The sequence below is a fragment of the Macaca fascicularis genome, chromosome 10 (genome assembly GCF_037993035.2).
Source record: "Macaca fascicularis isolate 582-1 chromosome 10, T2T-MFA8v1.1".
In the NCBI taxonomy this organism is placed as follows: domain Eukaryota; kingdom Metazoa; phylum Chordata; class Mammalia; order Primates; family Cercopithecidae; genus Macaca; species Macaca fascicularis.
The window spans coordinates 1,313,609-1,340,043 of NC_088384.1; the positions used below are offsets into that span (position 1 = coordinate 1,313,609).

Genomic DNA, 26,435 nt, shown 5'->3' on the forward strand with positions numbered 1-26,435 from the left:
CCCTAGCGCTCTTCACGCTCGCGCTGCTGTGACGCGACGGAGGCGGCGGTAGCGGGAGCGGTGGGCTTTTTCCACAGGTGACGCCTGGAGAACGGGTGGACGTGCAGGCCGGGAACCACCCGGCTGCGCCCCCAGACTCTCCGCTGCCCACGAGTCTCGGAGTGGCACCCTCTCCTGGTCGTCTCCTCTCGTGGGGCCCGAAGAACGGGGCAAAGCCGAGTTCGTGCGCTGTACTGCGCGGGCGCGCGTTTCGTTCTTCGGGTTTGCCATGGTTCTGTGACTCCCTAAAGGTTGAGGGCTACTGAATTGGAAGAAACGCCAAGCTGGCTTCTGGGGGGCTGCCGGGCGCCGGGCAGCGTGCTTGGGCTGGGGAGGGCAGGGCGTGTTTACTCTGAGTAGAGCAACCGCAAAACCTCCTTTAAAAAATACCCGTTCTGAGCTGCGGCGTTGGAGAGGCCGCCTGTCGTTCAGCCCCTTCAGACCCTCTCTCACTCCGTCTTCCGGAGCGTGAGTGAAGCCCGGGTGAGGTGTTTTCCCGCACGCCGGGGGCCCGGAGCTGAGAAGGGGCATGGCCAGCATCACGCAGCTGTTCGACGACCTGTGTGAGGCCCTCCTGCCGGCTGCCAAGACTCACCTGGGCCAGCGCAGTGTGAACCGGAAGAGGGCAAAGCGGAGCCTCAAGAAGGTGGCCTACAATGCGCTTTTCACAAATCTTTTTCAAGATGAGACTCAACAGCTGCAGCCTGACATGTCAAAACTACCAGCGAGAAACAAGATCCTCATGTTGTCCTTTGACTTGAGAGTGGGTGGCCTGGGCCCCGAGGCCGACCGTCTGGAGGAGCTTGTGGAGGAGCTTGAAGCAGCCCCTTGCTGTCCGCTTTTGGAGGTGGGGTCTGTTTTGGACCTCCTGGTTCAGCTGGCAGGGAGTGGTCCCCCTCAACTTCTGCCGAGAAATCGAGACTACTTCCTTAACAACAAGCACGTGGGGAGAAACGTTCCGTATAGCGGCTATGATTGCGACCACCTGAGTGTGTTTGAGACGGACGTTCAGTCTCTGATCTCCAGAGAAGAGTGTTTGTGTCACAGCATGATCCAGGAAACACTTCAGGTTATGGAGGCTGCTCCAGGCACCGGCCTGCCCACCGTCGGGCTCTTCTCATTTGGTGACTCTTGTGGTGACAGGTTTGAGAGAGACACCCGGGTCTCGCTCTTCCGGGCCCTTGTGCACAGCCGCACTGACGACATGGACGTCCGACTGGGCCTGCCCCCCGTGCCAGACAATGCAGACCTCTCTGGGCTGGCCATTAAGGTAGAATGTTTGGTTTTTCCTCTTTCACCTTTCTTGGGGTTTGGAAAATGCTTTCTGTGACTTTCTTTCTTTTTTTTTTTTTTTTTTTTTGAGACGGGGTCTCACTCTGTCACTCAGGCTGGAGTGCAGTGGCGTGATCTTGGCTCACTGCAACCTCCACCTCCTGGGCTCAAGCAATTCTCGTACCTCAGCCTCCCGAGTAGCTGGAATTACAGTCACCTGCCTCCACGCCCGGCTAATTTTTTTTTTTTGGAGATGGAGTCTCGCTCTGTTGCCCAGGCTGGAGTGCAGTGGTGCGATCTCGGCTCACTGTAACCTCCACCTCCCGGGGTCAAGTAGTTCTCCTTCCTCAGCCTCTTGCATAGCTGGGATTACAGGCGTGAGCCACCATGCCCAAGTAATTTTTGTATTTTTAGTAGAGATGGGGTTTCACCATGTTGGCCAGGCTGGTCTCCAACTCCTGACCTCAGTTGATCCACCCACCTCGGCCTCCCAAAGTGCTGGAATTAAGTCACTGCGCCTGGCCCAGTGACCTTCCTTTTATCCTGGTAAAAGGGGGGATAGTCTGGTGGCTGCATTGTGGGGTGGGGCTACTGGAGTGGACTTACTGGCGGCCACCCTGCTCTGCAAGGACAGTGCTGCCCACCTGCCGGCCAAAGCAACGTGCTGCTTTTCATCTTTACCTAACGGGGCATGTCATTAAGCCTCCTCTGCCTTCTAGAGCTGCCATTTAAATTTAAGTTAATTAAAACAAAATAAAAAATTCAGTTCCTCAGCCCCACAAGCCACATTTCAAGTGCTCAGTAGCCACATGTGGCAAAAGTGTTCACGTTTTGTGATACGTGCAATTGGATATGCTTTTGCTGTCTGTTGCCTGAGGCTTTCCCATGGTCACGTGTAGCTCCTCATTTGAGTTTTGTGTTTTCTTGCTTTATCAGTGTTGCCCAAAGGATACATTGTTACTAGTCATTCTATTCCTGTGAGATAGCTAGACAATTTATAAACATATCTAATGCTACAGCAAATGTCTTGGTGTACAGCAGTTTTGTGTTTTGTTTTTGAGACAAGTCTCGCTCTATTGCCCAGGCTGGAGTGCGATGGTGTGGTCTCGGCTCACTGCAACCTCCATCTCCTGGGTTCAAGTGATTCTCCTGCCTCAGCCTCCTGAGTATCTGGGACTCCAGGCGTGTGTCACCATACCCAGCTAATTTTTATATTTTTTTGTATTTGTATTTTTTTTAATTTGATTTGATTTTTTTTTTTTTTTTTGAGACAGAGGCTTGCTCTGTTGCCCAGGCTGGAGTGCGGTGGCACGATCTTGGCTCACTGCAAGCTCCGCCTCCCAAGTTCACGCCATTCTCCCACCTCAGCCTCCCGAGTAGCTGGGACTACAGGCGCCCGCCACCACGCCTGGCTAATTTTTTGTGTTTTTAGTAGAGACGGGGTTTCACTGTGTTAGCCAGGATGGTCTCAATCTCCTGAGCTCGTGATCCACCCGCCTCGGCCTCCCAAAGTGCTGGGATTACAGGCGTGAGCTTGGCCTGATTTTTTTTTTTTTTTTTTTGAGATGGAGTCTCACTCTGTCGCCCAGGCTGGAGTGCAGTGGCCGGATCTCAGCTCACTGCAATCTCCGCCTTTCAGGTTCACGCCATTCTCCTGCCTCAGCGTCCTGAGTAGCTGGGACTATAGGCGCCCGCCACCACGCCCAGCTAGTTTTTTGTATTTTTTTGTAGAGACAGGGTTTCACCGGGTTAGCCAGGATGGTCTCGATCTCCTGACTTCGTGATCCGCCCGCCTCCGCCTCCCAAAGTGCTGGGATTACATGCGTGAGCCTGGCCTGATTTTTTTTTTTTTTTTTTTTTTTTTTTTTGAGATGGAGTCTTGTGTAGGGACCAGTCCTACAGGGTCTGTGGGTTTTTCTCCCCATGTGTGGAGATGAGAGATTGTAGAAATAAAGGCAGAAGACAAAGAGATAAAAGAAAAAACAGGTGGGCCCGGGAGACCACTACCACCAAGACACAGAGACCGGTGGTGGCCCCGAATGCCAGGCCGTGCTGTTATTTATTGGATATAAGACAAGGGGGAGAGTAAGGAGCATGAGCCATCTCCAGTGATAGGTAATGTCATGTGGGTCATGTGTCCGTCCACTGGACAGGGGACCCTTCCCTGTTTGGCAGCCGAGGCGGAAAGAGAGAGAGAGGAGACAACTTACACCATTATTTCTGCATTTCAGAGACTTTTAGTCTTTTCACTAAATCTGCTACTGCTATCTAGAAGGCAGAGCCAGGCGTACAGGATGGAACATGAAAGCGGACCGGGAGCGTGACCACTGAAGCACAGCATCGCAGGGAGACATTTAGGCCTCTGGATAACTGCGGGCGGGCCTGACTGATATCTGGCCCTCCACAAGAGGTGGTGGAGCAGAGTCTTGTCTAACTCCCCCACCGGGGAAAGGGAGACCCCCCACCCCGCCGCCACTGTCTGCTAAGTAGCGGGTGCTTTTCCTTGACATTGACGCTACGGCTAGGACCGGCGTCTTCCCAGGCGCTGGCGTTACCACTAGACCAAGGAGCCCTCTAGTGGCCCTGCCCGGGCATAACAGAAGGCTCTTAGTCGTCTGGTCACTTCTCACCCTGTCCCTTCAGCTTCTGTCTCTGTATGGCCTGGTTTCTCCTAAGTTATAATTGTAGAGTGAAGATTATTATGATGTTGGGATAAAGAGTAATTGCTACAAACTAATGATTAATGGTCATATATAATCATATCTATGATTTATATCTAGTATAACTGTTCTTCTTTTTTATTTTATTTTATTTTATTTATTTATTTATTTTTGAGACTGAGTCTCGCTCTGTTGCCCAGCGCCCAGGCTGGAGTGCAGTGGCCGGATCTCAGCTCACTGCAAGCTCCGCCTCCCAGGTTTACGCCATTCTCCTGCCTCAGCCTCCAGAGTAGCTGGGACTACAGGCGCCTGCCACCTTGCCTGGCTAGTTTTTTGTATTTTTTAGTAGAGACGGGGTTTCACCGGGTTAGCCAGGATGGTCTCAATCTCCTGACCTAGTGATCCGCCCGTCTTGGCCTCCCAAAGTGCTGGGATTACAGGCTTGAGCCACCGTGCCCGGTGCTTTTTCATTTTTTTTGAGACGGAGTCTCGTTCTCGCCCAGGCTGGAGTGCAGTGGCGCGATCTCGGCTCACTGCAAGCTGCACCTCCTGGGTTCACACCATTCTCCTGCCTCAGCCTCCTCAGCACCTGGGACTACAGGCGCGCACCACCACACTCGGCTAATGTTTTGTATTTTTAGTAGAGACGGGGTTTCACCATGGTGTTGATCTCCTGACCTCGTGATCCGCCTGCCTTGGACTCCCAAAGTGCTGGGATTACAGGTGTGAGCCACCACACCCAGCCTACAATTCTGATTTTATATATTTTCTTTATTATACCGGAACGGCTTGTGCCCTCGGTCTCTCGCCTTGGCACCTGGGTGGCTTGCTGCCCACAGTCTTGCTCTGTTGCCCAGACTGGAGTGCAGGGGTGCAGTCTTGGCTCACTGCAACCTCTGCTTCCCGGGTTCAAGCAATTCTCCTGCCTCAGCCTCCTGAGTAGCTGGGACTACAGGTGCCCGCCACCATGCCCAGCCAATTTTTATATTTTTGATAGAGATGGGGTTTCACCATGCTGGCCAGGCTGGTCTCAAACTCCTGACCTCAGCTGATCCACCCACCTCAGCCTCCCATAGTGCTGGAGTTACAGGTGTGAGCCACCGTGCTTGGCCCCGGTGTACAGTAATTTTTTAATGTTTAGTGTGATTTTTTTATTCGGGGTTCCCCACAATGGAATTTCCAGGTCAGAGGCATCTCAGAAAGTTTCACTGTAAGTTCCACTGAGGCTTATGTGTTATATGGAATTGGAAATTGGCAGCCTTGACAAATTATTTTGTTTAATTCCTTAAATGGCTCATTGGGGGAAAACATTATATGGTACACATGTGCTTGAGAAAAACAGAAGAAACATTTTGATAGGTCTTTGCCTCTAACAAGTCAATGGAACTAGGTGGATGAAGTTCCTGGAATTCTCATTGCCCTTGGATGAAATGTGGACACAGGAATGAGTGGCGGTTTGCCCTTCCCTGTGTCTCCAGGTCCCACCGAGTGTGGATCAGTGGGAAGACGAAGGATTCCAGTCAGCATCCAACCTGACTCCTGATTCTCAGTCTGAGCCCAGCGTGACCCCAGACGTGGACCTGTGGGAAGCCGCACTCACCTATGAGGCCAGCAAGCGGAGGTGCTGGGAGCGAGTCGGCTGGTGTGTGCCCTTCTTTGCCTTGGCATGCAGTGCCCTTACCCCTGCATGAGCGTGGCCTTGGGTGGGGTGTGTGGGGGGCGTTGTGTACTCAGGGTCCCAGGCACTTGTGATGAGTTGGGAACCTAAGCTAGTGTCCCACATTGACTGAGTCCTGGGAGTTAAGAGAGATGCAGAGGGGAAAACACTAACAGCCTTTTTTTTTTTTTTTTTTTTGAGACGGAGTCTCACTCTGTCGCCCAGGCTGGAGTGCAGTGGCTGGATCTCAGCTCACTGCAAGCTCCGCCTCCCGGGTTCACGCCATTCTCCTGCCTCAGCTGCCTGAGTAGCTGGGACTACAGGCGCCCACCACCACGCCTGGCTAGTTTTTTGTATTTTTTTAGTAGAGATGGGGTTTCACTGTGTTAGCCAGGATGGCCTCGATCTCCTGACTGCGATCCGCCCGTCTCGGCCTCCCAAAGTGCTGGGATTACAGGCTTGAGCCACCGCGCCCGTCCACTAACAGCCTTTAAGGAGGCCTCACCTCCCCACCCAGTAACCAGATCACACCTGCCGGGCAGAGCAGTCGGAGCAGCTAAGTTATGTCCTTACGACCAGTCAGAGGTGCCTGAGAGCTGCCTGGCAGGCTGTGTGGTTAGTGCCAGGAAGAAATGCTCACTGGGCACAGGGTGCTGATGAAGGAGCCTTTTCTATCCGTGTCTGGAGGAGTTGGGAATGGCAGTCTGGGCAATGAGAAGCTCCAGCTGCAGCAGCTTTTCCCTGACTGGTGCCAGCAGCTTGCTCTCCGGATGCAGTAGCCACTCACTCCCTGGCTCATCTGGGTCCAGAGGCCTCTGCACTCAGGGCCTCTCAGAGTCTTTAATGTGGTGGCATCTTTTGATAACTCCCAGAACCCAGATAGAGAATATGCATTTTGGCCTGGCACGGTGGCTCACAGCTGTGATCCCAGCACTTTGGGAGACTGAGGTGGGCAGATCACTTGAAGTCAGGATTTTGAGACCGGCCTGGCCAACATGGTGAAACCCCGTCTCTACTAAAAATACAAAAAATTAGCTGGGCATGGTGGCAGGCACCTGTAGTCCCAGCTACTCGGGCGGCTGAGGCAGGAGAATGGCGTGAACCTGGGAGGCGGAGCTTGCAGTGAGCCGAGATCGCGCCACTGCACTCCAGCCTGGGCGACTGAGTGAGACTCCGTCTCAAAAAAACAAACAAACATATATATATATAAATTAGCTGGGCATGGTGGCGTATGTAATCCCAGCTACTCAGGAGATTAAGGCACGAGAATTGTTTGAACCTGGGAGGCAGAGTTTGCAGTGAGCCGAGATTGCACCACTGCACTCTAACCTGGGCGACAGAGTGAGACTATCTCAAAAAAAAAAAAAAAAAAGAATAATACATATTTCCCCAAATGTTTGGCCATGGAATGCCCCGTTCACATCCAGTCCACTGGTGATCCTGTGGGTACCGGTTTGGGGAGTGTTGGGTGAAAGAGTCAGGGCTGGCCGGGAGCCGAGTGCTCTGGGATGCAGTGCCTGGGCTGTTGCAGCCTGGACAGGAGCATGTGCCCGCGGGCAGGCATGCTTTCCTGACATGAAGATTCCTGCAGGGATGACTGTCTGCCTGCCTCCCAGCACAGTGGTGGTGGCCTTATCCTGACTGCCAGGACCTTCCTGCCGTGTCACTTCCTGCTGTTCCATCAGTCAAAGCAAATCTCATGGTCCTGCTCTCTGCCAATCCCTCACATGTTTAAAAACTGGCCCTACAAGTTATTGCTGTATTCTGTACATGTCTGCTAATAGTATTTATTTTCTCTTTTTTTGGTATTTATTTATTTATTTGAGGTGGAGTCTCACTCTGTTGCCCAGGCTAGAGTGCGGTGGCACCATCTTCAGCTCACTGCAAGCTCTGCCTCCCGGGTTCAAGTAATTCTCCCTCTCTCGGCCTCCTGAGTGGCTGGGATTACAGTCGCCCACCACCATGCTTGGCTAATGTTTGTAAAAACTCAGAACCTTCCAACACCGGGTTCCCTTCACCTGGAACATTCTTCAGCTCACCATAATTAGGCAACTCCTTTCATCCTAAACAAACTAAGTCCCCCAAACTCTCCCTCATAAATCAATCTTTCTTTCTTTCTTTCTTTCTTTCTTTCTTTCTTTCTTTCTTTCTTTCTTTCTTTCTTTCTTTCTTTCTTTCTTTCTTTTCTTTCTCTCTCTCTCTCTTTCTCTCTCTCTCTCTTTCTCTCTCTCTCTTTTCTTTCTCTCTCTCTCTCTCTCTCTCTCCCCCTCTCTCCTTCCTTTCTCCCTCTCCCCTTCCTTTCTCCCTCTCCCTCTTTCTTTTTTTTTTTTTTTTTGAGACGGAGTCTTGCTCTGTTTCCCAGGCTGGAGTGCAGTGGTGTGATCTTGGCTCACTAATTTTTTTGTATTTTTAGTAGAGATGGGGTTTCACCATGTTAGCTAGGATGGTCTCAATCTCCTGACCTCGTGATCTGCCCACCTTGGCCTCCCAAAGTGCTGGAATTGCAGGCATGCGCCACAACACCTGGCTAATTTTGTATTTTTAGTAGAGATGGGGTTTCTCCATGTTGGTCACGCTGGTCTCAAACTCCATCTCAAAAAAAAAAAAAAGAAAATTTGTGAGTTTTTTTTCTGTATCCATCTCTTACAGTTTTTTTGAGGTGGGGTAGTAAAATTTATATAATGTTTTTACCGTCTTAACCAGTTGTACCGCTTTGTAATGCTGTGTGTATTTTCACTGCTGCACAGCAAATCTGCAGGAAACTCTGAATCCATTAAACAGCTTCCCATTCACTCCACTTTTTTTTTTTTTTTTTTCCGAGACGGAGTCTTGCTCTGTTGCCCAGGCTGGAGTGCAGTGGCACGATCTTGGCTCACTGCAACCTCCACCTCCTGGGTTCAAGCCATTCTCCTGCCTCAGCCTCCCGAGTAGCTGGGATTACAGGCGCCTGCCACCATGCCTGGCTAGTATTTGTGTTTTTAATAGAGTCAGGGTTTCACCATTTGGGCCAGGCTGGTCTTGAACTTCTGACCTCGTGATCTGCCTTTCTTGGCCTCCCAAAGTGTTGAGATTACAGGTGTGAGCCACCGCGCCCGGCCTCCACTTTCTGTCTCTAGGATTTTGTTCACTGTAGGGACCTCATGTAAGTGGAGTCACACAGTGTTTTGTGATGGCTCATTTCACTCCACGCGGCATCCTCGAGCGCTGTCCCTGTGGAGACAGTGTTTTGTGATGGCTCATTTCACTCCACGCGGCATCCTCGAGCGCTGTCCCTGTGGAGACAGTGTTTTGTGATGGCTCACTGCACTCCATGTGGCGTCCCTGAGTGCCGTCCTTTCTGGAGCATGTGTCTGAGCTGCCTTCCTTTATAAGGCTGAATGATGGGCGGGGGTCTGCATGGGCCACCTGTATTTATCCTCTTCTGCTGGGTGCTCAGGCTCCTCTACCCCTGGCTATTGTGGATGATGTTGCTGTGGATGGGGGTGTGGGTGCTGCTGTAGACAGGCATGTGGATGCTTCCATGGACCTGGGCGTGGATGCTGCCGTGGACAAGGGTGTGGATGCTGCTGCCGTGGACAAGGGTGTGGATGCTGCTGTGGACAGGAGTGTGGATGATGCTGCCGTGGACCGGGGTGTATGTGATGTTGCTGTGAACAGGTGTGTGGATGCTGCCATGGACTGGGGTGTGGATACTGCCATAGATGGGGGTGTTAATGATGCCATGGACAGGGGTGTGGATGATGCCGTGGATGGGGGTGTGGATGATGTTGCAGTGGATAAGGGTGTGGAGATGTTCCCATGCACAGGGGTGTGGATACTGCTGTGGACAGGGATATGGATGCTGCTGTCATGAACAGGGGTGTGGATGCTGCCGTGAACAGGAGTGTGGATGATGCTGTGGACCTGGGTGTGGATCCTGCTGTGGACAGGGGTGTATATGATGCTGCTGTGCACCGTGGTGTGGATGCTGCCGTGGACCGGGGTGTCGATGCTGCCGTGGATGGGGTTGTGGATGATGCTGCAGTGGATAAGGGTGTGGATGATGTTCCCATGGACAGGGGTGTGGATACTGCCATGGACAGGGATGTGGGTGCTGCTGCTGTGGACAGAGGTGTGGATGATGCTGCCATGGACGGGACTGTGGATGATGCCGTGGATGGGGGTGTGGATGATGCTGCAGTGGATAAGGGTGTGGATGATGTTGCTGTGGACGGGTGTGGATACTGCCCTGGACAGGTGTGACTGATGCTGCTGTGGACAGGGGTGTGGATGATGCCATGGACATGGGTATGGATGATGCCACAGACCTGAGTGTGGATAATGCTGTCGTGAACAGGTGTGGATGGTGCTGTGGACAGGGTTGTGGATAATGCTGCTGTGAATGGGTGTGGATGCTGCCGTGGACCTGGGTGTGGATGATGCTGCCGTGGATAGGGGCGTGGATGCTGCTGCTGTGGACCTGGGTGTGGATGATGCTGCCGTGGACTTGGGTGTGGATGATGCTGCCGTGAACAGGGTTGTGGATGCTGCTGTGTACATGGGTGTACAAACCTTGTTTTGTTTCTAACAGAAGAATACTTTATGAGTAAGTCACCACCCCAAGGGCCACTGGCGTGGCCTGGGGTGCTCTTCCAGGGCTGGGCCCGTCGGATACCCCCGGCCATGCCCAGGACCCCAGGCAGGTGCCCTGGACACATTTCCACATGAGTTGTCCTGATAGAATTGATTGTGCTGGTGTTCACAGCAGTATCATCCACAAAAGGCTGAGTGGTGAGTTGGCATTTGTACATGGCTGCGTTTCTTAGAGTTTATTGTTTTGAATCACTTTCGTTCTTCTGTTCGTGCCCATTCCCGAGAGAAAGTATGCTGGTGCTGAGGTGCAGGTCATCACGTTTGCTCATGGCCTCTCTTCTGCCCCCCTCGCAGCCCCCCTGGCCACAGAGAGGAGCCTTACTTGACAGAGGCGGGAAGGGACGCTTTCGACAAGTTCTGCAGGCTCCGCCAAGGGGAGCTTCAACTGCTTGCTGGGGGCGTCCTACAGGCCCCACAGCCCGTGCTGGTGAAGGAGTGTGAGCTGGTGAAAGATGTGCTGAACGTCCTGATTGGGGTCGTGTCTGCCACGTTTTCCCTCTGCCAGGTGAGAGCTGCTCACTCCCGGCCACAGCGGCGTGGGGCTGGCCCCCTCTCTACCAGGCACTGCCCAGCCCTTTACAGGGCAGAACAAGCCCCAGTACAGGGAGTGGGGAGTGGCAGGGAAGGCCATCTTCGAGGGCCACCAGTGATGATAGTCAGCATCATCCCATTTTGGTTCTAAAAAGTGTTAACGTTCTTTTAAAAAACTGCAGAGAAATAACATGTTTATTACTGTTGGCAAAGTGATAGGAAATGTCCCTTCCCCCATTTCCATTTCCATCTTGGAGAAGTGCCAGGCGCCTTCCGAGCCTTCCCATCGCTCGGGAGGAGCACCTGCCTGCCGAGAGCGTCCCAAGATTGGGGTCTGCGCTGCTCTTCTCACTGGACCATGGTGTCATCCGGGATGGGTCCGGGACTTGCTGGTTCTGGCACCAGCTGCAGTTTAGCCAGCCCTCTTGCTGGGCACTGAAGCCGTAAATGGATTTATTCAGAAATAGGAAGTCTTGTTCTGCAGCTTTTTCCTTCTTTGGTCTTAAATGTTCTGGCCGGGTGCGGTGGCTCACGCCTGTAATCCCAGCACTTTGGGAGGCCGAGGTGGGCGGATCACGTGGTCAGGAGATCGAGACCATCCTGGCTAACACGGTGAAACCCCGTCTCTACTAAAAATACAAAAAATTAGCCGGGCGTGGTGGCAGGTGCCTGTGGTCCCAGCTACTCAGGAGGCTGAGGCAGGAGAATGGCATGAACCTGGGAGGCAGAGCTTGCAGTGAGCCGAGATCGCACCACTGCGCTCCAGCCTGGGCGACAGAGCGAGACTCCATCTCAAAAAAAAAAAAAAATGTTCTTTTATGGTGGCCATTCTTAGACTTCAGAATGGACTAGAAGCACAGCCAGTGACTGCCCCAGAAAAGTGCTCACCAGCAAGCTCCAGCTGCTGTCGGCGCTGACGGCGCCTGTTCTCAACACCATTCTCGCGGCTCATCTTGTCTGTTGTGGGGATAGCCTTATTGTGTGGCACCAACCCTGACTCTTTCTCTTGTTTTTTGAGACAGGGTCTCACTCTTTCGCCCATGCTGGAGTGCAGTGGCACTGTCACAGCTCACAGAAGCCTCGACCTCTTAGGCTGCATCTCAATCCTCCCACCTTAGCCTCCTGTGTAGCTGGGACTACAGGCATGTGCCACCACACTCAGCTCATTTTTTCTTTTCTTTTTTTTTTTTGAGACAGAGTCTTGCTCTGCTGCCCAGTCTGGAGTGTAATGGCATGGTCTCCGCTCACTGCAAACTCCACCTCCCAGGTTCAAGCAATTCTCCTGCCTCAGCCTCCCGAGTAGCTGGAATTACAGGTGCACACCACCATGGCCGGCTAATTTTTGTATTTTTGGTAGAGACAGGGTTTCACCACGTTGCCCAGGCTGGTCTCGGACTCCTGACCTCAAGTGATCCGCCCACCTCAGCCTCCCAAAGTGCTAGGATTATAGGTGTGAACCACCACACCAGGCCCAGCCAGCTCATTTTTAAAATGTTTATAGAGATGGGGTCTTGCCGTGTTGCCCAGGCTGGTCTTGAACTCCTGGGCTCAAGTGATCTGCCTGCCTCAGCCTCCCAAAGTCCTGGGATTACAGGTGTGAGCCACCATGCCCGGCCCCTATTTTTCATTTCTGATTTTAGTAATTTGATTTTTTTCTCTTTCATAGTCATCTTTTCAAAAAAATTTTTTTTAATTTTTTAATTTTTTTTGAGACGGAGTCTTGCTCTGTCACCCAGGCTGGAGTGCAGTGGCGCTATCTCGGCTCACTGCAGGCTCCGCCTCCCGGGCCCGCCACCATGCCCGGCTAATTTTTTGTATTTTTGGTAGAGATGGGGTTTCATCGTGTTAGCCAGGATGGTCTTGATCTCCTGACCTCGTGATCCACCTGCCTTGGCCTCCCAAAGTGCTGGGATTACAGGCATGAGCCACCGCGCCCAGCCCATAGTCGTGTTTTTTCTTAATTATTCTAGCTAAGACTTGTCAATTTTGTTGATCTTTTCAAAGAGCCAACTTTTTGTTTGGTTCTCTCTATTGTTTTTCTATTTTGTATTTTTTTTTTCTTTTTGAGACACAGTCTCACTCTGTCTCCCAGGCTGGAGTACAGTGATGCGATCTCAGCTCACTGCAGCCTGCACCCCTTGGATTCAAGCAATTCTCCTGCCTCAGCCTTTCAAGTAGCTTAGACTACAGGTGTGGACTACCACGTCTGGCTAATTTTTGTATTTTTAGTAGAGATGGGGTTTCACGTGTTGACTAGGCTGATCTCAAACTCCTGACCTCAAGTGATTCACCCACCTCGGCCTTCCAAAGCGCTGGGATCACAGGTTTGAGCCACCGCGCTTGGCCTACTCTGTATTTATTTCTGCTCTAATTATCATTTGTTTTCTTCTGCTAGTTTTGGGTTTAACTGCTTTTTTTTTTTTTTTTTTTTTTTTTGAGATGGAGTCTCGCTCTGTTGCCCTGGCTGGAGTGCAGTGGCACAATCTCGGCTCACTGCAACCTCTTCCTCCTGGGTTTAAGCAGTTCTCCTGCCGCAGCCTCCTGAGTAGCTGGGATTACAGGTGTGCACCACCCCGCCCGGCTAGTTTTTGTTTTTAGTAGAGATGGGGTTTTCACCATGTCGGTGAGGCTGGTCTCAAACTCCTGACCTCAAGTGATCCACTTGCTTCAGCCTCCCAAAGTGCTGGGATTACAGATGTGAGCCACTGCACCCAGCCTGTTTTGTTTTGTTTTGTTTTTTGAGACAGGATCACCCAGGCTGGAGTGCAGTGGTTCAAACATGACTCACTGCAGCCTCAACCTCCTGTGCTCAAATTGATCCTCCTGCTGCAGCCTCCTGAGTAGCTGGGACCAGCAGGCCTGCACCACCACACCCAGCTAATTTTAAATTTTTTTTGTTTTTTTTTTTTTTGAGACGGAGTCTTGCTCTGTTGCCCAGGCTGGAGTGCAGTGGCGCCATCTCAGCTCGCTGCAACCTCCACCTCCCACATTCAATGATTCTTCTGCCTCAGCCTCCTGAGTAGCTGGGACTACAGGTGTGCAGCACCACGCCCAGCTAACTTTTTGTATTTTTAGTAGAGACAGGGTTTCATCATGTTGGCCAGGATGGTCTTGATCTCCTGACCTCGTGATGCGCCGGCCTGGGCCTCCCAAAGTGCGGGAATTAGAGGCAAGAGCCACCACACCCAGCCTAGAGATGTCTGTGTGTTTTTTGTTTTTTTTTTTGAGACGGAGTCTCACTCTGTCGCCTAGGCTGGAGTGCAGTGGCACAATCTCAGCTCACTGCAACCTCTGCCTCCCACATTCAACGATTCTCTTGCCTCAGCCTCCTGAGTAGCTGGGAGTACAGGTGCACACCACCATGCCCGGCTAATTTTTGTGTTTTTAGTAGAGACGGGGCTTTGCCATGTTGGCCAGGCTTATCACGAACTCCTGACCTGAAGTGATGCACCCGCCTCGGCCTCCTGAAGTGCTGGGATTACAGGCGTAAGCCACCATGCCTGGCCTAACTTAAAATTTTTGTAGAGATGGGGGTCTCGCTATGTTGCCCAGGCTGGTCTCAGACTCCTGGGCTCAAGTGATCCTCCTGCCTCAGCCTCCCAAAGTGCTGGGATTATATGTGTGAGCCACTGTGCTTGGCCTAACAGCTCTTTTTAAAATATCTCTTTAGGATATACACAGTGCTGTTGTGATTTAGTATCTTGTTTCCTTGTAATGTGGGATATCTCTTTTCCTTTCTAACGTGCGTATTTGCAGCTGTAACCTCCCTCCTGGCTTCTGCTGCACCCCGTTCGTTTCGGTTGTCATGAGCCCTCTACTGGGGGTCTCCACTCTCTGGTTACAAACACATTGCGGGGAATGTGCTGTGGCAAGTCTTTGTGCATCTTCCATCGTTTCCGCTCTTTCATCCCGAAGAGTTGAATGAGCGGGTCTCACGGCAAACATGTTTTATAGCTTCTGCCCTAGGAGGCTGTCTGTGTACTTGTGTCCTGTGGAAGGTGTTCTGTTGTTTCCTACCCTTTTCTACACTTGGCATTTTAAACATGTATTTTTCAGTGTGGTGAGAATTTGTGCCTTGTTTTGGTTTGTACGTTTTTGTCCCTCAGTGTAGGAGTTCTGGGTGCGCCTTCTGGGCGTTTGCTTTTGGGTCCTGGGGGCACTCTAGGTGGTGTGGGGTTGGGTGCAAGGGTGGAAGGAGATGGCACCTTCCTGGGGGTCTGGGTGCCTGGCCTCTGAGCAGTGTCCTCTACCCCTGTGCAGCCGGCCCAGGCCTTTGTGGTGAAGCGGGGTGTCCACGTGTCGGGAGCGTCTCCCGAGAGCATCAGCAGCCTGCTCTCGGAGGTGGCCGAGTATGGGACCTGCTACACGCGCCTGAGTCACTTCTCTCTGCAGCCGGTCCTGGACTCTTCGTACAGCAAGGGCCTCGTGTTCCAGGTACGGCCTCTGCCTCGTGGCTGTCACACATCCTTGTGAGAACGGTGCACACGACCTGGAAAAGAGAATCTCAGAAGTCCTTCTGCAGGACCAGACAGTCTAAACCTTTTCTTTCCTTGCTAACATCTGAAACCCAATAGTGGCTTGTGAGGGATGGGTCAGTGAAGATGTTTTACCTCACTGGAAACCTGGGGCAGATGCGTGTGGGCCCTGGGGTGTGTGGGAGGCAGGTGCAGCCAGCATTCGGGGCATGCGAGGCAGGAAAGGCGTTAGTGGGGCTCTTGCCGCCTGCTCCCCAGTGGGCCCGGCACATTGCGGATGACTGACGCTGCCTGGCCCTCGTGTTGGGTGAATTTACATTGCTGGGCGTTCTGAGCCAAGTCTGGCTCCGGAAGCCGCTCTTTGGTGAGTCTTGAAGCTGGCTCATATGCTGAGTAGAGACCCATGGGACAGAGGCTGCACCTTGACTGGGAGAGAATAGGCAGGCGGATGATCAGTAATTTGGGGGCTGAGAGGAGGGTGTTCGGAAGGTGGGCAGAGAGCACTGGAGGAGCCAGGTGGCGCAGCCTCCTTCAACTGTTGCTGCCACAGCAGGGGCTGTAGGGTGGGGTGATGTGGTGAGGTTTAGGTTTTAGACGGGCTGCGGAGGTGGACATGGTGGGAGCTGCATGGGACGGGGAGAGCTTCTAGGCAGAGGCTCAGCCCTGGGGGACTTGAGGGCTGCAGATGGTGGAGAAGGGGGCAGAGCAGGGACACTGAGAAGGGCTGGACTGTGGTTCCCACTCATCTGGCAGGCGTGGCCAGGCGGGTTCTGGGGTGGGTGGACTGAGATTGGTCCAGGGTGCGCCTGTCTTGGTGTGACCTGCAGGGCCTGCTGCTGTGGCATTGCCCAGGATGCTGGTGCCACTGAGACCACTGTGGTCCGAGCAGACGCAGCTCTCACAGCACTAGTGTCTGTGCACAGAGCGCAGCCGCCATTTCCCCCCTCACCCCTCAACCCCTATGCCACGCCCCTGGGGCAGCTGGTCTCAGATGAGAGGAAGGGTTGGTGGGGGGGCCACAGCTTCTGGCTTCTTGTGGACGGGCCACATTTCCACCTGGTCCAGTGGTGGGACGTGGCTCACAGAGGCCCATTGCTTGGAAATGGAGCCCAGAGCTGAGGCAGGAAACAAAGCGCTGTGCCCAGTACTGGTGCCCCTCAGGCCCTGGTCACAGCTGCGTCCATGTGCTTGGCCACCCTCCTCCCAGCCTCTTTGCCCACAGGCCTTCACCAGTGGCCTGAGGAGGTACCTGCAGTATTACCGGGCCTGCGTCCTTTCCACTTCGCCCACCCTGAGCCTCCTCACCATTGGTTTTCTCTTCAAGAAACTGGGCCGGCAGCTCAGGTGAGCCTCAGCATGGCGACTGAGCAGGGGACTTTGCAGGAGTGGCATGGAGCTTGCTGGGTGATGGAGGGTTTGCTCTGCTTCCTGGCAAGGAGGGCCTTTGAGAACAGCCCTCAGCAGGTGACTGGATGGCCCTTGGCTGGCCGAGTTCACCAGGTGCCAGGCAGAGTGGGTGTGTCTCCCATGGGCCTACCACAGCTGGCCCCATCCAGGCCCTCCAGGCCTGGTGGCTCCTGCCTAATTGGCACACAGGGTCCCTAGGGATGTGGCTTCTGGTACACACAAGCTGGTTACTGAGCAACCAGGCTGGGGAGCTACTGGCAAGTGCTGTCAGACGAGGAAGAGTGAGGAGTTGGGCGTTGGGAGCAGTGGGAGAGGCGACCTTCCAGGCAGAGGAGCAGAATGTGGCAGCCCTGAGGAGACCCAAGGGCTGAGACACCGTGGGGCAGGGGAGCCTGGGCTGTGAAGGCGCGAGTTGTGGCAGGTGCTTGGTGCCACTGTGTGGATGGGAGGGGCTCTCAGGTGCAGCCCCCGGAAGTGGGAGGATCAGGGTGATTAGTGTGTTGGCCAGAGCCTGGGAGGGAGGGGCCTGTTGGGTTGTGGGTACTTCAGTGGGTCTGTGTGGACGGTGCAGAGGCCCAGGGCTGGGCACAAGTCCTCCAGGGAGCCCATTTCTGGGTCGTTGGGGTGCATGTGGTTTTTAAAGACTGCATCTGAAGTCAGTTGCTCCAGGGAGCATGAAGATACATGGAGATTTTGCTCATGATCTGATCCAGGCCTGGGGACCCTGAGCCCGGTCACCTGGTCTGATCCTGCCTCTGGGTCTAGGTACCTGGCCGAGCTCTGTGGCGTTGGTGCTGTGCTCCCAGGCACCTGCGGAGGAGGCCCCAGGGCTGCGTTTCCCACCGTGAGTTGTGCGTCCCTGCCGAGTGTGTCAGCCTGGCGGGTTCCAGGAAAGGGGGCGACTGAGCGTGTCCTTGGGGGGCTGCTGCCGGCAGGGCTGCATCTGACTCCCAGGGCTGGGTGCACTGAGCTGCCCCCCCCCCGCCCCCTTTGTGGTCTGCAGGGTGTGAAGCTGCTGTCCTACCTCTACCAGGAGGCGCTGCACAACTGCAGCAACGAGCACTACCCTGTGCTGCTGTCCCTGCTGAAGACCAGCTGCGAGCCCTACACCCGGTGGGCGGTGGGCGGTGGGCTGGGCGGGCATGCACTCCCACCAGACAGACATTTGAGAGCAGTCCCTTGTCAGACACCTGCTGAATGTGGGGATCACACAGGAAGGAGAGGGCAGGATAGGTGGCCTGGGCAGGAGCCCCCAACCCCCAACCCCAACCCCACTCCACAGCCCCTACCCTGCCCCGACTCCATTCCACCCCTCATGGATGGCCACACCCCACCCCGCCCCTCACTGAAGGCCACGCCCCACCCTGCCCCTCACTGATGACCATGACCCACCCCGCCCCTTACTGACAGCCACACCCCCATCCCGCCCCTTACAGCCTCGCCCCACCCTGCCCCTCACTGCCGGCCCCACCTACCTCTCTGCTGACCGTGCCTACCCCTGCTGCTCCCCGATTGCAGGTTCATCCACGACTGGGTGTACAGCGGTGTGTTCAGAGACGCTTATGGCGAGTTCATGATTCAGGTGAACCATGAGTACCTCAGCTTCCGAGGTAGGTGGCAGCTGGTTGCGGGGCAGGGGTCTGTGCCTGTGGGCCTGGGTTCAGGGCCACGGCCATGCCGGCCACCCTGGTGTTCGCCCCACCTTAGATAAGTCGTACTGGACACATGGCTACGTGCTCATCTCCAAAGAGGTGGAGGACTGTGTTCCCGTGTTTCTGAAGCACATTGCCCACGACGTGTATGTCTGCGGGAAGACCATTAACCTGCTGAAGCTCTGCTGCCCCCGGGTGAGGAGGGGCTCACGCATGGGGAGGGGAGGGGCCAGTCTTCTCCGGGGCTGAGTCTGAGGCTGGGGCTGAATGCTGGTGGCTGTGCCTACATCGCCTTTGGCAGCATTACCTCTGTTGGTCCGACGTCCCCGTCCCCCGGATCTCAGTGATTTTCTCCCTCGAGGAGTTGAAGGAGATTGAGAAGGACTGTGCCGTCTACGTCGGGCGCATGGAGAGGGTGGCCCGCCACAGCTCTGTCAGCAAGGAGGAGAAGGTGCGTGGCACCTCGGGGGTTTTCTTTGCCCCACCTCTGCTTCCTGGGGTCTCAGGTTGGTGGGGTGGACCGTGAGGGCTGTGCAAGATGGGGGCCTCCCTTCTGGCATTTTCTGTCCTGGCGGTGGCCGGGGTGGGTTCCAAGGGGGAGCTGAGACGAATATCCTGGAGCCAGATGCCAGGCAGGGGCTCTGTTCTCTCCTCCTGGGTTTGGGTGGCTCAGCCTGAAGCCCAGGTTTTGCTGGCGTGGGAAACTATGCTGGGGCTTCCCCTGGGCCCGCCGGCTGTGGACAGACAGTCCTGGCTGCACTCCAGGGCGGCAGGGCCTGTGGTCCTGTACTCAGATGGCCTTTGCAAGTCCCCCTTCTGCTGGGAAGGGACAGTGTGTCAGGGACGAGCCACGCCTCTCCTGTGTCCTCTGGGAGGGGCTCGGTAGTACAGTCAGTGCCATTCCGAGGAACACCGTTTCTGGCCCAGTGCCTGGTGGGCAGCAGGGATACCTGGGCAGGGGCAGGCCTATGAGGCTGAGTGGGGAAGCCCCCTTTCTCAGGCCCCTTGGTTTCCTTCCAGGGTAGGCACACAGCCGGGGGTCCTCAGCCCCAGATGTCTCTGTGAGAGCCGGTCAGCTCCCGTCCATGGCCTGGAGCCAGCTTTGCCACTGCTGAGAGCCTGGGGGTGGGGAGGGGTGCCGGGGGGGTGTCCTGCCATCACCTGGTCCCTCCCCGAACCCTTGGACCATGTGTCTCCCCTGCCGGCCCTGAGTCCACAGGTGTCCTGGGCATCCTAGGTGAGGGGTCAGAGGATTAGGTTTTTTTTTCTTTGAGACAGGGTCTCACTGTGTGGGCCAGGAGGCTGGAGTGCAGTGGCTCGAACATGGCTCACTGCAGCCTCCACCTCCCAGGCTCAAGAGATCCTCCTGCCTCAGCTCCCCCCATCCCCCGCCCCCCAAATAGTTGATACTACAGGCGCCCGTCACCACACCTGGCTAATTTTTGTATTTTTAGTAGAGGTGGAGTTTTGCTATGTTGTCCAGGCTGGTCTCAAACTCCTAAGCTCAGGTGATCTACCCACCTTGGCCTCCCAAAGTGCCAGGATTACAGGCGTGAGCCACTGCGCCTGGCCAGGATGCTTTGTTTAACCAGTTGTCTTTCTCAGGAATTACGTATGGAAATTGCAAAACAAGAATTAATTGCTCATGCCCGGGAAGCAGCATCCAGGGTCCTGAGTGCACTGAGTGGTGAGTGGCCCCAAGTCCTCCCTTCTGCAGTTTCGGGGGTCCTTGCTGGGGCCTCCTTGTGACATTGCACCCCTTACTGTCCCTATGTAGACCGGCAGATGTCAGAACGGATGGCCTTGGACGCCCGAAAGCGCGAGCAGTTTCAGAGGCTGAAAGAACAGTTTGTGAAGGACCAGGAGGTGGGTAGGACCTGTCCCTGCGGGGTCAGGCCCGTGAGTCCTGATTTCACAGGCCAGGCTGTGTTTTATAGCGACGCCAGGCGGCCAGGCAGGAGGAGCTGGATGATGACTTCAGCTACGCCCGTGAGCTCCGAGACAGGGAAAGGAGGCTGAAGTCCCTGGAGGAGGAGCTGGAGAGGAAGGCGAGGTAGGGCAGCCGGGGCTCCAGGCTTAGGGGTGCAGTGTGGCAGGGGCCCCGTAGCTCTGGCTTAATCTTACTGATGATTTTACTTTTTTTGAAAACCTTCAAGCAACATTAAGGTAGAAAGACCAATGTGCTGAACCCAGAGTGGCTGTGGCCATTCTGCCATATCCAGGTGTCCTTAGCCGTCCTGCGTGTGGTCTTGTGGGTAGTTTGTATGGATTAGGGTCCAGGCGAGGCCTGCATATTGTTTGGGGTCCTGTCTCTATTATCTTTCTAAACATCCCCCCTTATTTATTTTTAAGTCTGTTACTGGTCTGAGACAGGGCTTTTTTTTTTTTGAAACGGAGTCTCGCTCTGTCACCCAGGCTGCAGTGCAGTGGCACAATCTCTGTTCACTGTAACCTCTGCCTCCCAGGTTCAAGCAATTCTCTTGCCTCAGCCTCCCGAGTAGCTGGGATTACAGGTGCCTGCCACCACATCCAGCTAATTTTTTGTATTTTTAGTAGAGACGGGGTTTCACCATGTTGGCCAGGCTGATCTCAAACTCCTGACCTCAGGTGATCCACCTGCCTCGGCCTCCCAAAGTGCTGGGATTACAGGCGCAAACCACTGCGCTTGGCCGAGACAGTGTTTGTCCCACTCGGCATCTGAGTCTGTCTCCCTGTGCTGTCATCAGCCTGTCCCTAGGCTGAGTAGTGCTGGAGCCTTCAAGGGGCTGTTCGGGGTTTTGGAGAGAGCCTCTTATGGGAGGGACTGGCCGCTTCCTGCTCAGCGCCACGCGATGCTCTTGTCCCAACCTTAGATCTGTTTATGGAGCCCCTGAGGGATATGTGTGGAGGGGTGCACGTGCCTGTGTGCAAGCATGTCTGTGTATGAATTTATGCATGCATACCTGTTCACGTATGTCCGTCAAAGACTGTCCTGTTAACACATGGATAAAACCAGGCCTAGACACTATGTCTCTGGCCTGTGGCAGCCAAATTAGAGCTGGCCAGTCCAGGTTTGAGCCCAGTTGCCTGCTGGTGAGAAGCTCAAAATCATGGGGCACAGTGAGGCAGGCTTTGAGTTCAGCAAATAAAGCGTTTGTGTTGGTTTTGCCTCACGTGCTTTTTTGCATTAGTCTTCAGTTCTCAGCTTTGTACCTGTAGAAGGGGAAAAGGCCTTACGTCTTCGGGGCCTGGGGCCCTCGGCCTCCTGCTCACCCCTTGCTTCAGGCCACACAGGATCTCATTCCGCTATTCATCCAGCAGACGTTGCTGAGCCCTGGCTGGGCACCGACTCACCAGGGTCTCCCAGCCTGGCAGGTGGAAGGGCCTGCCTGGTGCTGCCCTGCAGGTGCTGTGAGGGTCCAGAGCTATCAGCCCCTGGTAGGGAGAGACTGGGGGGCAAGGGCCCACTGGGGCCTCTGTTACGGGGAACCATCCTGGCCTGAGAGGCACCAGGTGGATGGGGTGGGGTGACTTGTGGCCGTGTCCTCTCTGGGTGTGGCTTCAGGCAGGCGCTGGTCGACCACTACAGCAAGCTCTCTGCAGAGGCAGCTCGTCGGGAGCAGAAGGCACTGTGGCGAATCCAGAGGCACCGACTGGAGAGTGCACGGCTTCGTTTTCTCTTAGAAGATGAGAAACACATTCAGGTATCTCTGTGGCTTTAGGTGGCACTCTTTCCCTGGGCTTTGGGGGTCTGGGCACCCCCGAGACTGCACACAGACCTGTGTGCTCTTCTAGGAGAGGGCTGGCGGCTCTCGTGTTGGCAGCAGAGCACTGTCTCTCTCCCTGTGTGCCACCAAATTGCACAGATACAGGCGGTGAGGAGCTCGTGGTTTTGAAGTACTTTCTGCAGGCCCAGGGTCCCAGTGGAGCCCAGCACAAGCCTTGTCTGGTTCAGTACACACAGCTGCCATGGGCAGTAGGGGCCGTGCTTGACTCCAGCTCTGCTGGTCACCCCTCTGGCTTGAATTTACAGGAGATGCTGAAAGCAATGTCTGAGGCTCACCAGCCCCAGGAGCTGCCAGACGTCCTCTTGAGCGTGCACCCCCAGGTGAGCGGTGGAGCGGAACCCAGGGTGCCCTAGCTCTGAGCCAGGGGTGCCGGGCCTGGTGGTTTCCCCATAGCCCTGGGCACCTCATGTCGGTCATGGCTGCACAGCTGAACTTGGGGGACAGTTCGAGGGCTGGGGGAGCCTGAGACCAGACTGGGTCTTGATGTCACTTGTGTTTCAGGTCGCATCTCTGGGTCCTGAGGACCCAGAGGGAGACCAAGGCAGTGATGCTGGGCCTGCGGAGCAACACTCAGCTGCCTGGGATGGCCGGAACAGGCCAGGCCTGCCGACCCCACAGTCCCTTAAGCCTCTAGCAATGGGGGCTGGTGGCACAGGACTGCAGCAGGCGGAGGAGGCCGGACCCTTCTCTGACAGCCTCAGCATTGGAGACTTCCTACCTGTGGGCCCAGGGGCTGAGCAGTCCGTGCAGACTGGCATGGTCCCTCTCCTGGAGGCAGCGCTGCAGACCATCAACTTGGACCTGCCCCCCTCAGCTCCTGGGGAGGCACCCGCAGCAGCCAGCACTCAGCCTTCCAGGCCACAGGAGTACGACTTTAGTACTGTCTTGAGGCCAGCTGTGGCCACTTCACCTGCACCAGGACCCCTGCAGGCTGCAGAGTGCAACTTGGGCAGCTCAGGGCCACAGCTGTGGGAGGACAGTTGTGGGAAGCTGGATGCCTGTGGCTCCACCTTGCAGGTGGCTCTGTCCCCCTCACACCCACCCAGGCGTGCCGCTCTGAAGGAGGGGAGCAGCCAGCCCGCAGAGCAGCTCTTCGGGCATGAGTCAGGAGGTGGTCTTCCCACAGGGGGCTATGCTTCTGAAACAGCTCTTACCCGGCCACAGTGGAACATCCACGGGCACGTGTCTGACGCCAGCATCGGGGTCGGGGAGAACGTGTCAGAAGTGGCTCCCACCCGGCCACGGTGGAACATCCATGGACACGTGTCCGATGCAAGCATCAGCTTGGGGGAGTCCGTGTCAGAAGTGGCTCCCACTCGGCCACGGTGGAACACCCATGGACACGTGTCCGACGCCAGCATCAGGGTCGGGGAGAACGTGTCGGACGTGGCTCCCACCCGGCCACGGTGGAACACCCATGGACACGTGTCTGACGCCAGCATCATCTTGGGGGAGCCTGTGTGGGATGTGGTTCCCACCCGGCCACGGTGGAACACCCACAGACACGTGTCTGACGCCAGCATCAGCTTGGGGGAGCCTGTGTCGGACGTGGTTTCCACCCGGCCACGGTGGAACACCCATGCACCCGTCCCTCCGCCCCACATGATGCTGGGGGCTGTCTCACCAGAAGCTGAGCCCAACACACCCAGGCCCCAACAGAGCCCCGCTGGCCACACGTCCCAGTCAGCGTTCAGCCTGGGAGCACAGAGCACTGTGCTGGACTGTGGGTCACGGCTGCCTGTAGAAGTGGGGCCATCTCTGTCCTCCCTCAGCTCAGGCTGCCGGGAGGAGAGCATCAGCATCGGGGAGAACATGTCAGACGTGGCTCCCACCCAGCCATGGTCGCCCAACACCCCGGGAGACGGCGTCTCTGAAGAACTAGGTGAGAGTAGGGTGGCTGGTGGCCAGGATTGGGACTGTGGGACCCACACAGTCTGGGAGGTAGGCAGGCGGTGGGGTTGGTGGCATGTGAAGCTCCCCTCAGGCCTCCTTTGCCAGCCAGGACCTGGGCTGCTGTTTGGGGGACATGGGAGGGGCTGCTTGAGCCGGGAGCGGCTCTGCTCCATCCCCTTCACAGGCGCTCGGCCCTGACGCCCTCTTGTCCACTTGTGTCCACACAGGCCCTGGGAGGAGCGGGGACACTGAGGAGCCACTGAACTCACAGGTTAGGTGGATGCAGCCTGGGGGGTCCCACAGCAGGCAGGGAGGCTCCGTCCCTCCAGATTATCACGCGGGTGGGTCCCACATGCGGTTTTCCTTTTTTTGGCTCGAGCTGGGAGTTGCGGAAGCGTGTGGTGGGGAGGTGGTTCTGAGGCTGGTGTTTTGTTAGGAAAACGCAGCTGCCCAGAGCAGCCCAGGCCCTGGTGAGGAGGCGGCATTGGCGGCGGAGGCTCAGGGCGGTGAGCAGGCCTACCTGGCAGGCCTGGCAGGGCAGTACCACTTGGAGCGGTACCCGGACAGTTACGAGTCCATGTGTGAGTGCAGCAGCTACTGCTGGCAGGGAGCCCTGGGCTGGCCGGTTCCCAGCACTTGCTCCATCTCCTGTGGGCGGGGGTGGAGCCCTGGGCCGCCGGTTCCCAGTATGTGCTCCATCTCCTGCAGCTGAGCCACCCATCGCTCACCTTTTGCGCCCTGTGCTTCCCCGGGCCTTCGCCTTTCCCGTGGACCCCCAGGTCCAGTCTGCCGCGGATGAGACTGCTGTGCAGCTGAGCGAGTTGCTGACGCTGCCCGTGCTCATGAAGCACTCCATCACGGCACCATTGGCCGCCCAGTGAGTGCCCCCGCCCCAGCCCACCCACCCAGCCCGTCCTGGCCTGCCCTGACTCCAGCTCCCTCCTGCCAGCATCTCCTTGGTGAACAAGGCTGCCGTCGACTATTTCTTTGTGGAGCTGCACCTGGAGGCGCACTACGAGGCGCTGCGGCACTTCCTGCTGATGGAGGACGGCGAGTTCGCCCAGTCCCTCAGCGACCTCCTCTTTGAGAAGGTGACCTCCGGACATGGAATGGGGCCAGTGGTAGAGGGGAGGCCGTGGGAAAGGGGAGACTGGTTGCAGGCCCACAGCCCCATGGGGCGCCAGTGAGTGCCAGGCATGTGCTTGGGATTCCTGGGGACACTGGTCCCTTTTCTGCCCAGCTTGGGGCCGGGCAGACACCCGGGGAGCTGCTCAACCCGCTGGTGCTGAACTCTGTGCTGAGCAAGGCCCTGCAGTGCAGCCTGCATGGGGACACCCCGCACGCCTCCAACCTCTCCCTCGCCCTCAAGTACCTGCCCGAGGTGTTTGCCCCCAACGCCCCAGATGTGCTCAGCTGCCTGGAGCTCAGGTACAAGGTCAGCAGCAGCCCCGGTCACGGGGATGGGACAGGGGCTGCCCGTGGGACACCTGCTGAGCCGTGTGTCCCTGTAGGTGGACTGGCCACTCAATGTTGTCATCACTGAGGGCTGCCTGAGCAAGTACAGCGGCGTCTTCTCCTTCCTGCTGCAGCTGAAGCTCATGATGTGGGCGCTCAAGGATATCTGCTTCCACCTCAAGCGCACAGGTGAGGCCCCACCGGAGCTCGGCGCCCCACACCCCTGGCTTGAGGCCGCGCTCACCTCTGCCCTCTGCCCTCTGCCAGCCCTGCTGAGCCACATGGCCAGCTCCGTGCAGTTCCGCCAGCTGCAGCTGTTCAAGCATGAAATGCAGCACTTCGTGAAGGTCATCCAGGGCTACATCGCCAACCAGATCCTGCACGTCACCTGGTGCGAGTTCAGGGCCAGGCTGGCCACCGTGAGCGACCTGGAGGAGATCCAGCGTGCACACGCAGAGTACCTGCACAAGGCCGTCTTCAGGTGAGGCCCGGGCAGCGGCTGCGTCCCTGTGGTCGCGGCTGAGCCCACCCAGCAGCACTGCCTCCCCGCAGGGGCCTGCTCACGGAGAAGGCGGCGCCTGTCATGAACGTCATCCACAGCATCTTCAGCCTCGTGCTCAAGTTCCGCAGCCAGCTCATCTCCCAAGCCTGGGGCCCCGCTGGGGGCCCGCGGGGTGCAGAGCACCCCAACTTTGCACTCATGCAGCAGTCCTACAACACCTTCAAGTACTACTCCCACTTTCTCTTCAAAGGTGAGGCCCACCCTGGCTGGGAGGGCTGTGGGGAGGCAGGGCGGGGCTCCCACCATGGGCAGAAGCCTGAGCGGCTCACGGGTCCCTAGTGGTGACCAAGCTGGTGAACCGCGGCTACCAGCCCCACCTGGAGGACTTTCTGCTGCGCATCAACTTCAACAACTACTACCAGGACACCTGAGGCTGCTCTGCGGGGGACATGCACAATAAAGGTGTCCTCAGACCCTGTCTGCATCTCTCTCT

The 26,435-nt window shown here is 56.0% G+C and overlaps 1 protein-coding gene and 1 long non-coding RNA gene across 9 annotated transcripts; one reads left to right on the plus strand and one right to left on the minus strand.

Annotated features, from left to right (window-relative positions):
- Positions 1 to 28: 28 nt before the first annotated feature.
- TUBGCP6 (tubulin gamma complex component 6) lies at positions 29 to 26,420 on the plus strand. 8 transcript variants are annotated; one of them, XR_010578269.2, is made up of 25 exons: positions 29 to 1,309; positions 5,450 to 5,613; positions 10,555 to 10,765; positions 15,052 to 15,225; positions 16,489 to 16,610; positions 17,439 to 17,517; positions 17,677 to 17,786; positions 18,192 to 18,283; positions 18,381 to 18,520; positions 18,627 to 18,776; positions 19,931 to 20,012; positions 20,103 to 20,191; positions 20,263 to 20,378; positions 21,870 to 22,008; positions 22,338 to 22,412; positions 22,594 to 23,974; positions 24,213 to 24,256; positions 24,422 to 24,566; positions 24,673 to 24,862; positions 24,935 to 25,076; positions 25,226 to 25,413; positions 25,497 to 25,629; positions 25,708 to 25,921; positions 25,993 to 26,192; positions 26,282 to 26,420. XR_010578269.2 is itself a non-coding variant. In XM_005566917.4 (25 exons), the coding sequence occupies exons 1-25, from the start codon at positions 569 to 571 to the stop codon at positions 26,371 to 26,373; spliced, it is 5,220 nt and encodes a 1,739-aa protein (XP_005566974.3). In that variant the 5' UTR covers positions 29 to 568; the 3' UTR covers positions 26,374 to 26,420. The 8 variants fall into 8 exon arrangements, 6 of the variants coding, with proteins under 6 accessions (XP_005566974.3, XP_005566975.3, XP_005566976.3 ...); XR_012418569.1 differs by having other exon boundaries at positions 24,694 to 24,862; XM_005566917.4 differs by having other exon boundaries at positions 25,226 to 25,420.
- LOC123567173 (uncharacterized) lies at positions 14,526 to 16,492 on the minus strand. Its single transcript, XR_006689982.3, has 2 exons — positions 15,402 to 16,492; positions 14,526 to 15,280 (listed from the first exon to the last, which is right to left on the minus strand). It is a non-coding gene; the product is annotated as an uncharacterized lncRNA (long non-coding RNA).
- Positions 26,421 to 26,435: the final 15 nt, after the last annotated feature.

Excerpts from the sequence above, each read along its gene's own strand:
- TUBGCP6 (XM_005566917.4), top strand. The coding sequence starts at position 569 with ATGGCCAGCATCACGCAGCTGTTCGACGACCTGTGTGAGGCCCTCCTG. Across the intron at positions 25,077-25,225 it reads GCGACCTCCTCTTTGAGAAG|CTTGGGGCCGGGCAGACACC; the intron begins GTGACCTCCGGA and ends TTTTCTGCCCAG. Across the intron at positions 26,193-26,281 it reads CTCCCACTTTCTCTTCAAAG|TGGTGACCAAGCTGGTGAAC; the intron begins GTGAGGCCCACC and ends ACGGGTCCCTAG.